At 43.2% G+C, this 15578-nt stretch overlaps 1 protein-coding gene across 4 annotated transcripts in view; it reads right to left on the reverse strand.

The window, feature by feature from the left end:
* The window catches only part of HPS3 (HPS3 biogenesis of lysosomal organelles complex 2 subunit 1), a 42755-nt gene extending 35334 nt beyond the window's left edge, over positions 1-7421 (reverse strand). For 2 of the 4 annotated variants that reach the window (XR_009551539.1, XR_009551538.1), the window contains exons 1-2: positions 7058-7421; positions 1697-2188 (exon numbers count right to left, since the gene is read on the reverse strand). Coding sequence is in view for 2 of the 4 variants with exons in the window: in XM_016185996.2 (XP_016041482.2) it covers positions 1697-2188; positions 7058-7274 (709 nt within the window). In the remaining 2 variants the exon portion in view is untranslated. The remainder of the gene's footprint in view (positions 1-1696; positions 2189-7057) is intronic. The other 2 variants (XM_060197544.1, XM_016185996.2) reach the window with 2 other exon arrangements.
* Positions 7422-15578: the final 8157 nt, after the last annotated feature.

The following is a 15578-nucleotide window of genomic DNA, read 5'->3' on the forward strand; positions in this document are numbered from 1 at the left end:
CCACAGTATCCCTCCTACCAATTTTACATACAGTGATTGATTCACATGCACACGCCAAATACGTTTACAAGGACCGTAGTTCTGAGGTCTCACCGGTTGCTCCTCACTCCCACCAATAACTGAAAGTTCAGCAGGATGTGGCAGTGCCAACTTAGTCAGGAGGAAACTGGAATTCAGAGATGGCGTTCCTAACCCAAGGCCACGCTACATGAAAATATGAGACCTGGAACTAGAAATGTCTCAACTGACAGTTGATGTTCCACTATTTTTTTACAGAGAAATATGAAATATATATATAGAAACAGATTTACAGGGTCAGGGAAACCATTCAGTGCACTGAAGCACAGAACTTGCATGCCTGGGGCTCTAGGTTCTCTATCCAGCAGCGCCCTATGCTACAGCAAAGTGGGTGTGTGTGTGTGTAAGAAAAAGAGAGAGAGAAGATAGAAAGAGAAGGGGAAGGAAGGAGGTGAAAGGAAGAGAAATCTTAGGAAAAAACAACAAACAGAGGGGCCAGGTGGTATAGCACCCAGTGACTGACTGCACACCATGCTGATGGACCTGGGTTCAAGCCCCCAGTGTACCCACCTGCAGAGGGAAGCTTGAATAAAGTGAAGCTGTGCTGCAACTCTTTCTCTCACTCTATTGGCCTCTCCCCCCGTCTCAATTTGTTTCCATCAGAAAAAGAAGGGGATGGGGGGAGACCACCAGGTGCAGTGGATTGGTTCTGCAGGCATAGAGTTCAAGTGACAGTAAAAGAAATCAATTAAAATGAAGAAATAATTTTAAAAAATAAAGTATAGTGACAGGCCCTTTGGAATGTAACTAAAATATATGCCTACTAGCTATCTACAAAATGGAGACCCCCTCAACTCTTCATCAGCACTACTCCAGCCTTTAGGTTCATGATTAATCAACGATTCGTTTGGCTTTATATGTTTGAACTCTCTTTTCAGCCACCAGGTTCCAGATGCTAGCATGATGCCAACCAGACTTCCCTGGACAAACAACCCCACCAATGTGTCCTGGAGTTCTGATTCCCCAGAACCCCGCCCCACTAGGGAAAGAGAGAGACAGGCTCGGAGTATGGATCAACCTGTCCACACCCGTGTTCATCGGGGAAGCAATTATAGAAGCCAGACCTTCCACCTTCTACAATGACCTTGGGTCCATATCCCCAGAAGGCTAAAGAATAGGAAAGCTATCAAGGGAGTGGATGGGATATGGAGTTCTGGTGGTGGGAATTGTGTGGAGTTGTACCCCTCCTATCCTATGGTTCTGTCAGTCTTTCCTTTTTATAAATAAAAAATAAATAAATAAATCTAAAGGGTTACATGATACAGGGTAAGAAATGGGCAGGGAAAAAAAAGAAAGAAAGAAACAAGCAGGGAGGTCAGAAAAAAAACAAAACCCAGTTACTAGGATGAAATAACAATGTGGCATTGACTGGTTAGCTCAGTCGGTAGCACATGACACTTAATAAGGTAGCTTGACAACTGGACCCATTATTTTGTAATTCTGTAAATCACTAATAAAAATAAGGTAAAAAAAGTAAAAGAGAGAGGGAAAAAAATAATGTGGTTTGACAATATGTATATTAAAGCCTTTCCAAGGGCACAAGAAAGAAGTTTTGTTTTTTTTTTTCTTTTTCTTCTCTCAGTCTAAGATAGGGAAGGAAATTCAACCCATTCTTTACCTTGTGCCTGCTTCACTGAATTGATGCTTTTACGTGTGTGGTGGTAAACACTTTCTCCATTTTTACAGTCCGACTCCAGTTTTAAGACTAAGACTTCTAAATCTGACATGACAGCAACGTATCCAACACAAAAAGAGATTTCAACAGGAGTGATGCTATCTATGTGTACAATCAGGGAGCGTTCGAAGTCCAGCAGCGAGAGTTCCTCACTAATAACCTGGTACTTCAGTGTAAATAAGACTAACTTCTTTGTGCAGCCAACAAGCAGGTCCCCCCTTACAGGGCAACAGGAGATGCACAGGGGGGCCTCGGCCAGTGGCATCTCAACAATCCACATCTGGTCTCGGAAGCTTTCATTGGGAGGTGCTTCCACTTGATGACCCAGCATCCGGATACACACGCGTGAGCTCTCGGTCCTCTTACTCCTCCAGTTCACGTAAGCACGAAGAAACGTTGCTTTGTTTTTCTCTTCAATTGCCACCAAATAGTCTCCTGAGAAGGCAGTGAGATTCTACTTATGAGTGTGTATTTGTAAATAACCCATTAACCTTGCATGTTGGATAAAAGCCAATTAGAGAATGCTAGCATGCGTTGCTAACGTCCTTCTTCTGCTAACGTCCTTCTTCGGAGCTGCATGATATTCTGTACACACCTGTGCCATGATTTAGTCAACAAGTCCCTATTGATGTGCATTTGACTATTTCCAGGGTTTTCTTTTTGCCCTTTTCTATACTTCATGCTGAAATGATTAGACCTAAACCTCCAATTACATCAGTCCCCCTTATCCACAGGGGATACAGTCCAAGAAGCCCATGTTGCAGCCTCACCATGACCAGCTCCAAGTGGTAGAGAATGCATGGAGATATATATGTGTGTGTGGTGATCCGGGAGGTGGCGCAAAGGATACAGCTTTGGACTCTCAAGCATGAGGCTCTGAGTTCAATCCCCAGCAGCACATGAACCAGAGTGATATCTGGTTCTTTCTCTCTCTCTCTCTCTCCTCCTATCTTTCTCATTAATAAATAAAATCTTAAAAAAAAAAAAAAGAAAGAAAGAGATGTGTGTGTGTGTATTCAATTATGCATTTATTTTGGCTAGACAGAGAAATTAAGAGGGAAAGGGGAGAGAGGGAGAGAGAGAGAGAAAAAAAAAAGAGAGAGGAAGAGACAGACATTTGCAGCACTGCTTCACCACTCATGAAGCTTCCACCCAGCAGGTAGGTACCGGAGACATGAACCTGGGCCCTTAAACACTGTAACGTGTGCTCAACTGGGCACGATACCATCCAGCCCCTTGTGGACTCTCATGGCTATTACCTCACTGCCTTTCCCATGCCATCTCCCTTATATTAACCAGCCAGCTTCCAATCTCTCTTCTGTGAGTTACCCAGGAGGCTATAAACCTGTTCTTCTTATCGTGGAATAGGAAGCAACTCTCTGGGCAGAAAAGAGAGGAATCCTTTGCTGGCAGGCTACCGTTTGACTTTGATAATGACATCTTCTCCCACATGGATATGTGTGTGTTTTGTTGCTTACATTTTTATTCATTAGAATGCTGTAGGTGAGAAGAGGGAGTAAGTCAAATGTAGAATTTACTCTTTTTTTTTTTTTTTTTAACCAGAGCACTGCTCCGCTCTGGCTTACAGTGGTGCAGGGGACTGAACCTGGGACTTTGGAGCTTCAGGCATGAGAGTCTCTTTGCATAACCACTATGCTGTCTACCCCTGCTCTAGAATCTACTCTATAGTAACACTACTAAGTAAAACAGCACTTCTCCAATGAACTAAAGATGAAACTCTGAATGAATGTCTGTCTTCCCAGACTCTGTGTCTCCTTCCTGCAGACACTCACTGGGTGACCAGGTTGGTTCCACTTTCTCCCAAAGGAACCAGGCTTCAAGAGAGGCATACTTTCTCCTACCACTGCTTCTAGGCCATAGAGGTGGGGCTTACACCTGCTCTTTGCTGGAACTCTTGTGGAATAACCCGAATACACACTTAGGAGCCATAACTCTGTTCATGCTATTCCAGAGAAGGTTGGAGTTAGGGTCAAAGGATACCTAAAAATCTCCGAGCCACCATTTCCAGATTCCCCAGAAACAAGTATCCTGGCCACCATGTTTTCCTGAGCATAGAGCCTGAACTGTTCTCCTTGTTGGTGATGACGACGGGGTCCCATGCTTCACAGCCTCTCTACCTCCTTTCTCCCAAAGACCTTTAAACTGCATAAAAACGAACAAGCATTCTGCTAACTAGAGCTTTAAAAAATAAAATAAAATAAAATGCAGGGGATCAAGCAGTAGCGCACCCAGTTAAGCGCACATAGTATGAAACACAAGGACTAGTGCAAGGATCCCGGTTCAAGCCCCTCGGCTCCCCACCTTCATGGGGGGGGGGGGGGTCACTTCACAAGCGGTGAAGCAGGTCTGCAGATGTCTATCTTTCTCTCTCCCTATCTTCCCCTCCTCTCTCAATTTTTCTCTGTCCTATCCAACAACAATAGAAAAAAGATGGCCACCAGGGTCAGTGGATTCGTAGTTCAGGCACTGAGCCCCAACGATAACCCAGGAGGTAAAATAAAATAAAATAAAATGTTTTCTGCTTGGTGCAAAGCATGCAAACCATTTAGAGTAAACCCAAACAACTGATTTAATATTCATTATGCTGAAGACACTGTAAGCTTATAGCAGGAATCCCCGTCCAAATGAATGTGAGAGGGAAGAAGACCAAAGGAATAGCTGAGAAGTGAAAGACAACAAGCTGTGTAAATGCAGACATAGCTGGGAGTCAGTGATGTGTGACTAGAAGCTATATCCAGAGGCTGAAGTTCAAGCCTCAGATTGAAAGTTACCCCTGAGCTATATGACCCAAGCTAATGGGCCCACATGACTCCTGAACTCCCTCTAAGGCAGCCAGCTGGATTATAAAAACATCTTTGTTTTTTGAGGCCTCATGAATGAGGTTACCATGCTACCCCCTGGCTATGACACTCAGCTAGGATCTAGTTGGAATTTCTCATTCTGAAAAAAAAAAAGTAGAACCTAAACTGGAATTGGTGTATTGCACCAAAGTAAAAGACTCTGGGGTAGGTGAGGGGGAGAATACAGGTCCAAAAAGGATGACCTAGTGGGGATTGTATTGTTATATGGAAAACTGGGAAATGTGATGCATGTACAAACTATTGTATTTACTGTTAAATGTAAAAAAGCATTAACTCCTCAATAAAGAAATTAAAAAAAAAAAAAAAGAATTTCTCATTCCTGGCTAAACATTAGACTCAACCCATCCAATACTGAGCAACACCTGCAGGAAACTGACTCTTTTTATATTTTACTTTAATGAGAAAGAGACCAGAGCACTGTTCAACTCTAGCTTCTAGTGGTGCTGATTAAACCTGAGACCTCAGAGTTTCAGGCATGAGAGTCTTTTGTATAACCATTATGCAGTCTCCCCTGCCCAAACTGACACTTTCTAAGCTTGGTGAGGCTGTGGATCCAGTCACTGATATTTTTAAAACTCTTGTAGGTGAACAAGGAGAGGTCTATAAAGATCCCTGGTATAACGACTGCTGATAAACAAGGGAGCCAGACGTTCACAAGGTGCTTCTCTCATTTCCAGTTCTAGAGCAAAAATCCATTTAGAAGAATGAAACAGATCATGTAAGCATAATGTCTATCTCTCTCTTCCCCTCTCAAATACACTCAAGTTAAAACTGGTGTGTTTGTCACTTAACAGAACTCTCGAGGGTGAGAACTACTTTGCTAAAAGGTAGATTGGGTTGAGGGGAACCACAAATATTGTGAAGTGATTAAGGACTTCATGAAGAAATAGCAAATTCAGAGCAGTCTGGAAGGTGGCACAACAAAAGGGACATAAGGCTTAGAAGTATAAGGTCCCAAGTTCAATCCCTGACATCATATGTTCCAGAGTGATGCTCTGGTTTTCTCCTCCATTCTCTGTCTCTCTCCCTTTCACATGCTAACAAGTATATAAAAATTAAATACCAAAATCAGAAATCTTCTGCTGAAAAAGAACTTTCAGATGCCATGCATGTTTTACAAAGAGGTCTACTTGAGGTCTTCACTAGACAAAAAGAAAAAAAATGTTTTTTTCCACTCTGCACACTTCAGTTCACACCTTTACTGTCCATGGAGTCAAGCTCTACACGTTTCTTCAGGCAGTTAAGAGAATCCTATGGTGAATCTTCTTGAAGAAGCACCTTTTTTTTTTTAACACTGGGTTTCTATAACATGGGGATACTCCCACAAAGAATCTATTTCACACTTACTAATTTTTATCTGATAGAACAGAGAGAAGTTGACAGGGAAGAGGAAATAGAGAGAGAGATAGCTGTAGCCCTGTATCACTAGTGAAGCTTTCCCCCAGCAGGTGGAGACCAGGGTGGCTCGAACCTGGGTCCTTATGCATGGTAACAATGCACTTAAAGCAGGTGCACCACCATCTAGCCCCCTATTTCACACTTCAGGTGGAAGAGCAGTTCAGTAAAACAGCTGTGGGTAGGGGTCGTGGTGCACTTTCTTATAGGATTTTCTTTTTCTTTCTTTTTTTTCTAAAACTTTTACTAGAGCACTGATCAGCTCTAGTTTGTGGTGGTGTGGAGGATTGAACCTGGGACCTTGGAGCCTCAGACTTTATTTGCATAACCATTATGCTATCTACCCCACCTAGATATCAAACTCTGGCATGGCTGGTACTATTATTTCATAAGCTGTCAGCTTCTTTTTTTTATTTGTATTTATTTTAATGAGGAAGAGATACAGAGAGAAAGAGAGAGCACTGCTCAGCTCTGGTTTATGATGGTGCTGGGGATTGAACCTGGGACTTCACAGCCTCAAGCACTAGTCTTTTGCATAGCCACACAGTCTCCCCAGTCCTGTGGCGCAGTTTCTAACTGGAGTTCCACCTACATAGACTCAAAAAAAAAAAATCTGCATCTTATGTTCGCTTTTAAGAGTCGACAGGAAATGATTAAGGAGGCAGATACATGTAAAAGGACTGGCCGTGCACTGGGTAATCCTTGAGGCTGGAAGTTGGTGGGGGTTCAGAATACTATTATCCCCACTTTTCCTGTTTCTGGAATGCTCTGATGGAATTTTGCTTGTGTTTTTTGCAGGGTCTGGGACAGTGGAGCGCTGTCACCAGCCACCAGCCCCAGGAAACAGGCGAGGATCTGCCGTTGCCACGACAACTGCGCCTCTCTGTCAATCAAACCCCTCGCCAAACTCGGCGCACCGGCCAGTCAGGAGATCCCTTCCCCGGCCAGTGCGGCCTTCGGGGACACTCGAGCTTCTAGCGGGAGCCCGAGACTCACCCTTAACACCTTTGGCCCCGCTCTCACTCACCCGCCTCGCTGTAGGCCAGCCGCAGCACGCGGCCCAGCGTGGAGAAGGTACATCTGGACCGGCACATCTCCTGGCTGGTCACCTCGAACACCTCCACCTTGCAGCCCGCCGCCACGAACAGCGCGTCGCGCCCCCCGCCGCAGAACCGCTCGGGCTCCAGCTTACAGGGCACCACCTGCTGCGACCCGAACGGGTGCAGGTTGTACAGCTGCACCATCCCGGCGACCCGCGGCGCCCGCGCCAGCCGGCACACCCCCGGGGGTGGGGTGGGGACGGGCGAGCCTGGAGACCCCGTGCAGCCCGCCCAGGTTGGGCCACTTCCGCGAGCCAAGCCGGCTGGAAGCCGAGTCACGTGAGCGTCAGCCAGACCGCCTGCCGCTCGGTTTCTTAAAGGGGCCGCCGTGGAGAGGGCTGGGGCTCGCGTGACTCGCCCATTGGGCCCCGCCTCGCCGGGTAATCTGGGAGTCGCCCCTCCAGGGACCCCAAGGCCCGGCGTTGGTCCCTACCTGCACTCTTTTATTGAGTGATGCAGGGACCATTAGTCCGTCCTTCTGTCTGTTCACGCCTCCACTCTGGCCCAGGAGAGACATGTAGACTTTCCTTCTTTTTTTTTTTTTCTTTTTTATTTTTTTGCCTCCAGGGTTATCACTGGGGCTTGGTGCCAGCACTATAAATCTACTGCTCCTGGCGACCATTTTTTCTTCTTTCTTTCTTCTTTTTTTTTTGGGGGGGATAGGACAGAGAAATTGAGGGGGGAAAACAGAAAGGGAAAGAGAAAGATAAACACCTGCAGACCTGCTTCACCGCTTGTGAAGCGACCCCCCTGCATGTGGGGGCCAGGGGCTCCAACCCAGATCCTTGCGCAGGTCGTTGCACCTAGTACAATGTGCGCTTAACTGGTGCACCACCGCCCGTCTCCCAGACTTTCCAGTACATTCTAACTATGGAGCTCCCTTGTGTGGTTTCACAGAGGCTTCAGGGACAGCCTTCAAATTTCCCCTGGGGGGTTTGGGAGTGTCTGGAGGACAAGGCTGGAAAATTCCCAACCTGATGTGCATGGCTCAAGGGACTAACTTAGCAATACCGGATCTGACAGTAGTTTTGGTGCAAAGTGCAGTTTCTAGGGCTAACAAAGTAGCTCAGTGGACTATTGTTCTGCTTTGCTTTATGGGAACCCAGGTTTGAAACCCAACCCTGCCACACTGAAGAACTTTTGGTGTGTGTGTGTGTGTGTGTGTGTGTGTGTGTGTTTGTCTCTCATTGCTTCTTTGTTTGTCTTTATGGAAAAAGTCAGCCCTGAGCGGTGAAGCCCCAGTAATGACAACAAAGGGCAGAGTAGAACAATTCCTAGGACTTGGATGGATGGATGGATGGATGGATGGATGGGTGTGTGTGTGTGTGTGTGTGTGTGTGTGTGTGTGTTATTGGTAGGGGTGGTGGTGCACTTTCATGTAGGATTTCTTTTTCTTTCTTTCCTTTTTCTTTTACTAGAGCACTGGTCAGCTCTGGTTTGTGGTGGTGTGGAGTACTGAACCTGGGACCTTGGAGCTCAGGCTTGCGAAGTTTCTTTGCATAACCCCTCTATCTCTATCTAAAATAAAATAAAATAAAATGTGGTTATCGTAACTGTTGGTGAAACTGATACAATTGGCATGGATGTCATAGGGTACAACAACTTTTGAAACCATTTAGTGGTTTAGAAAAAAATTAAATATATGCAACCCAATGATATAACCAGCCCACTACTAGGTATTTACCCAAGAGACTTGAAGGTTTCTATCTATAATGAGACTAAGGGGGGGGGGGACTAATACATACCTTTTCATGCTGGTTTTATGTGTCATAGGGAAAAAAACTGGGGGCTGGGGGGATAGTTTAATTGTTACACAAAAGACTTTCATGCCTGAGGCTCCTAGGTCTCAAGTTCAATCCCCAGCACAGCCATAAAATAGTGCTGAGCAGTGCTCTGGCCTTTTTCTGTGTCTCTCTGTATGTCTGTATGTCTGTCTGTATGTATGTATGTATCTCTCTCATTAAAGTATTTTAAAAACTGGAAGCGACCTAAATATCCATCAAACATGAATGGATAAACCAATTTTATTTTATTCCCAATGAACTACTTACCAGCTATAAAAAGGAATGAACTGTTGGTACTTTCAATAGCATTGAATAGGTTAGTCAGGAAAACAGCACATATTATGCAAATAAAAACAACAATGAGATACCAACTCACCCCTGTGAGAATGCAGCAGAAATGACAGCACCAACAAATGCTGAAGAGGTTGTGGTGAAAAAGGAACCCTCAGCACTGCTGGTGGGAATGTAAGTTGGTTCAACCTCCATGGAGAGCCATTTGGAGAACTCTCACAAGGTTAGAAATGGATCTTCTTTATGATCCAGTAATTCCTCTCCTGGGGATATATCCTAAGGAACCCAACACACCTATCCAAAAAGTTATCTGTACACCTATGTTCATAGCATCACAATTTGTAATTTCCAAAATCTGGAAACAGTCTAGGTGTCCAACAACAGATGAGCGGCTAAGTCAGTTGTAGCATGTAGACACAATGGAATACTACTTAGCTACTAAGAAAAATGAATACACCATCTTTGACCCATCTTGGATGGAGCTATAAGGAATTATGTTAAGTGAGATAAGTCAGAAAGGGAAAGAGGAATATGGGGTGATCCCACTCATAAACAAAAGTAGAGAAAGAAGAACAGAAAGGGAAATGCAAAGTAGAATTTGACTGAATTTGAAATATTGCACCAAAGTGAAAAAGACTCTTGGTTGGGAGAGGGTAGATTTTCAGCTCCACTGAAGAGGGTAGTGGGGTAGGACACAGATCTTTGGCAGAAGGAATGGTGTAAATATATACTTCTTTTTAACTTATAGTCTTATAAATCACTATTTTTATTTTTTAAAAGATTTTATTTATTTATTTATTAATGAGAAAGATAGGAGGAGAGAGAGAGAGAGAGGAAAAAATTAGACATCACTCTGGTACATGTGCTGCCAGAGATTGAACTAGGGACCTCCTGCTTGAGAGCCCAATGCTTGATCCATTGTGCCATCTCCTGAGCCACATAAGTCACTATTTAATCAATATAAGGGGAAAATAGATTGAATGTCTCAAGCTTTTTAATACATAGATTTCTGTTCTGAGTATACATTCCTTCAAACTAAGCACTCAGGGTTTCAAATTAGTAAACTCATTGAATTTTAACACTGGGCTTAAATTGCTAATGGCATTTCTAATAAAAACTTATTTTTGGAAGTATTAACTCACCTATGATCTTAGACCAGGGAGACCAGAAGCAACCAGTCTTGTCAGTACATAAGATACAGTTATTTGTAAATAACATTAATTGACATACATCATGGTAAGATATTACATGGTACAGCAAATTCTAACCATGGTATTTTCAAAGTAAACCAAGTTCCCAAGTAAATTGGTTATAATAATAATTACCAGATTGGCGCAGGCGCCACCATGCGAGCTGCTTGCCATGATACCAGCTTCATAGGGAGGTCAACATGGCTGGACTCTCCAGGCAAAACTGAAACCATTCTGCCTTTTGCCATGAATAGGGTTTGGGATTAAGTTTTATGTGGTCTTGGTAATCTTTAACTGTGGCCAGGCTCAGAGCCTGACCAATAACAAAAGTAATGACAAAACCTGCACTGCACTCTGTAAGACTGATCATAATGGAATAAGCAATACCAGTAATGCAGAATTTTTCAGGAGACTCCTAGAGGAAGAATTGTTTCCCCCTTTATCTATACCACTTCCTTTAGTATTCCCCCTAAAATATAGAGAAATATTGTTGCTTCCCATAGTGGAGGGGCCACCTTACATAGCATAATTAATAAATGGAAAGTTATGATACCCGCCTAGATACAATGGGCCTTTTAATCTACCACCCACAACTATGCTCCCACTTCCTTATGCAGGAATAGTACATGAGAACCTAGGTCACATAGTGAGCATACACAGAAGATGGATTCCAGCTAGAGAGCTTAACTTTATGGAGAGGCTGGCCAGGTCAGCACCACCTGGGTGCTCTCTCAAGAACAAAACAAAACTCCTTGATCAAACAGTGGAACAGATTTTATGAAAAATGGGCTGCTCAATTTGTTTAAGCCCCCTAGAAACATAACAAGCTTGAACTTTCTATGAACCATGGCTTCTGATGCATAGGGGCAAGAGAACGTCATAAACATGCAGCAGGTAGAATCTCAATCAATAGGACATCTGCCTAGCACACAGGTACAGGAATAACAAAAGACACAGAAACTGTGATGTGATCTCTAGGGAGAAATGTACCCCTGGAATGTGAATGTTCCACAAAGCAGGAGGTGTTCCCTACCTGTGCTGTTCTTACTTGGTGATTTTTGTATTAATAATCAAAGCCTTGATGATTTTTGTATTAGTGACCAAAGCCTTGGTGATTTTTGTTTTAATAATCTATACCTTGGTGATTTTTGGATTAATGATCTAAGCCTTATGAGATTATAAAAATAAAGTTGTGCTTGATGTCTGCTTGAGCTTGATTCAGCATCAACTCTCATTCTTCATTCTGCACCGATGCCCCTCCTCCTTTAGGACCCCTGGGGCTGCTCCCCTCCTGCCCCCCCCCCCCCAATCAGATACCCTCTTAAACTCTGGGACATCAAGGAACCTTCCACATTCTCTATAAAACTAATTTCTCCCAGTCCTGGAATCTGGGGCTTTGCTTGTTCTCCTTCATGCTTCTTTTGATCCATATCATTTGCTACTGCATCTGCTGATCTCAGTCAAACCAATGGTTGCATTGGATCGACCTTCCCGTGGTGCATCCTGTGAGTACCCATTCATCGGGGAAACTGACGATCCTTCCTAGCCGACTGAATCCACATGGATCCCAGTCACTTTCAAAGCCAGCAACAAGCAGACATCAGGCTCAACCTGACGCTGTTGACTGGCTACGGAAGAAGGGCAAATGCTAGAAGAAGAAGTCAAACCAATGCAAACAGTACCACATCAACATGTTTCATTTCAGACTGTGTCCAGAGACACTAGACCTGGGATGTCAACCCTCTAGCTCCAATACTCTGGTGAGACCATTCCTAGTTCATAGAATTCCTTAACTCCATTTTGGGTGGTGTACTTCCTAACAAGGCCACATAACCTAGATGTAGACCAGGGCCCATGAGATAGGGCACATGTGCACATGTATCTATAAGTTCGGGCAAAATATATGATTTAAAGTAAAAATGCATAGTATTTGCAGTGACTCAGTAAGTGCAGCAAGCAAGTAGAAAGACCTAAAAAAGACACCACAAAGTACTTAACCAAATAGTTTACTTAGACCTAGATTACCTGCTTTATCTTAGACCTAGATACCTGCTTTATCTACTTCCTATTTAACTTCTCTTAATTACTCTAAGTCTAACCCTGTCAGAAAAAAGTAACGACTACAAAAGCTGGTTAAGAGCAAGAGACTGGCGCTCTTTAATGATGGCTCTTTTGGTCACTACCAGGCCACCCCATCATCCAGGGCCCTATTCAGGGAATCCTGGGATTCCCACTTAAATGTGATGGGCCTAGACCTCTAACAGATCCCTCTCTCCACTATCACTGGTCATTTCCAGCAGGAACATCATAAACCCTCTTGTGGTCTTCTACAGGACACTGCCCTCAATGTACAACAACAATGATAGAAACTGCCCCACTCTCTGAAGGGAGGCAATTTCTCTGCCACGTGGGGAAGACTGGTCCTAAAATGACTACAGACTAGAATGTTCCTAGCTATGACCAGACTGACGGGTATGCAGATGTTGCATAGGCTCCTATGCTAAATATGAATAGAAACAGGCCCTAGGTCAGATCGATGGAATTTATAGTTAACGGTATTTATATACTTGGGAGCCACTCTCATCCCTAATTCAAGCTGCTTTCTAGTCCTATTCTCAACTCTGACAACATCTTCCCATACAATACTTTTACCCCACCTGCATGTGAACTGTCAGGCTTAGGCAAAAATTGGTAAAGTCATAGGCCCCTTAGAATATACTTAAAATAGACTTCCTAGCTTCTTCCAATATGAAGACCCCAAATATCATCTGCTATATTCTTATCTTTAGGTTCCTGATGATTAAACAATTTGTTCTGCTTTATATCTTAATGCTTTTTCAGCCACCAAGTTGCAGATGCTACTATGACTCCAACCTGACTTCCCTGGGCAGACGACCCACCAATGTGTCTTGGAGACCCACCACCTCCCCACACCCCCAGGGAAAGACAGAAACAGGTTGTGGATATGCATCGACCTGTCAGATGTCCATGTCCAGCTGAGAAGCAATTACTGAAGTCAGACCTTCAACCTTCTGTACCCCATTAAGAATTTTGGTTCATACTTTTTCTCTCCATTTCTCTGGGTCCTATCTAACAATGATGACATCAGTAACATCAACAATAATAACTACAACAACAATAAGAAGGGCAACAAAAGAAAAAAATAAATATTAAAAAATTTAAAAATGATTGTACCCCCTCTTATCCCATATGTCTTATTGGTCATTATTAAATCACAAATAAAAAACACATGTTATTATAGAAATTATTCCACTTAAACTCTTTTAGTACCAGAGAGGCCAGAACATCACTCTATCATTATATTTGGTACCAGGGATCATAACCTGGGGACTTATTCCTAGATATCTCTATGATTCACTGCCTAATTTTTAAATACACTGATGCCCAATAGTTGTGGATGTGGGACAGGAGATACCTCAGTGCTTATAGTTTTAGGTCTGGAGTTCACTCCTTGGCACCAAGTATGCCAGGGAAATTCTCTTTTCCCATTAATTTAATACATTTACAAGTGCTAAATCCAACATTAATGAAATCAACATCAAAATAGCCACTAAGCATCAGTACATCTCAAAGATTCCAACCTATAATAAAAATGGGAAAACACATTTAACATACTTATTTTCCTTCCATATTTTAGGGTACTGAATAAATCAAACCTGAGACACTGGTGTTTTTTTTTTCTTCTAAAGAATGTGTACAAAACTATGAAAATTAACTACAATAGGACTGTCCTCCAATTATAAACCAACAAAATACACTTGAGGTAAATAGTTACCCAATGTTGCCCTCTGGTGGCAAAAATTAGAATCTCAACTAATGTTAACATTGGAGGACCATTCTTAACACTGGAGAAAGGAGTCAGTGCTCACTCACCAGGTTACTACCAAGCCCCATCCCCCTACCCATATACATGATCTAGAAAGGGAAACTGAGACTTAGAAAGCAGGTTGATAGGAGTTGGGTGGTGGTTCACCGGGTTAAGCATACATAGTATGAAGAGCAATGACCAGTGCAAGGATCCTGGTTTGAGTACCTGGATCCCCACCTGCAGGGGGTGTTGCCTCACAACAGGTGAAGCAGGTCTGCAGGTGTCTTTCTCCCTCTCTATCTTCCCTTTCCCTCTCAATTTTTCTCAGTCCTATTAAAAAAAATTGAAAGAAAAAAATGGCCACAGGAGCAGTGGATTCATAGTGCAGGCACCGAGCTCCCCGGATAGCCCTAGTGGAAAAAAAAAAAAAAAAGTTGGCCTAGAATCACTGATAGCCATGAAACTGAAATTTGACTGGTTCTCCAACTTCTCCTTCCTCTCAAGAGAGGCTTCATTTCATAGCTTCCTGTCTAAGCACCACCAGAGTTTCAGCAGCTTGTTATTTCTGTCTCTTCAGAATGACCTTGATTCCTGGTGTCACACAGTCACTTAACATGTCTGAGCCAGAAGTATCAGGAGAGGAATGGTGACCTCATTCTGTTCTGATCCTGAAGATCTGGATTCCTCCCTTGGGGGAGAAGGGAAGGGTTTTTTTTTTCTGATTAGGTAGGGAAGTGACACTGGAAAAGCCTAGAGGTTTTGGTTCATGCTTCAGGTTCATGCAAATTGTCTCCATTTCACAACTGAGAACCCAAAGTCTCAATGACAGGCACTGACTTAAGTAGGCAACTTTAACAGAAAATATTTATTTGTTTTTATTTTCCATAAACACAGGGAACACTGCTCAGCTCTGACTTATGGTGGTGATTCAAGCCCTCAGGCATCAAAGTCTGGTGCTTTACCATTTTGCTATCTCCCTGGTCTCTGGGCTCACCATCTTGACAACATTCTTTGTCCTGAATCCCAGGATGCTTATTTGGGAGCTAAGGATTGCAATGTGGGGGGCACATATTTGGGTAGGAAACCCCAAGTAGAGGGGAAGTTCAGAGAAAAAAAAAGTCAAATAATATCCTGAAAAGGGATAAAGCCTGGGGTGTTTTATGGGAAAGAGGAAGTAAAAAAAGGAGGTGAGGAAGTGAGGAGTTAAAATTTTATTAATGTTAACAAACAATTCTTGGCTATCATAGTGGTTTACTGATTCCATTCTCTGACAAAAACAACCAAATAAATAAATAAATAAATAAATATCTACAGCCATCATTTTCATGGTCCAGATGGCCTCTTGACTTGTCAG

Source organism: Erinaceus europaeus, chromosome 9 (assembly GCF_950295315.1).
Source record: "Erinaceus europaeus chromosome 9, mEriEur2.1, whole genome shotgun sequence".
NCBI classification, from domain to species: Eukaryota; Metazoa; Chordata; class Mammalia; order Eulipotyphla; family Erinaceidae; genus Erinaceus; species Erinaceus europaeus.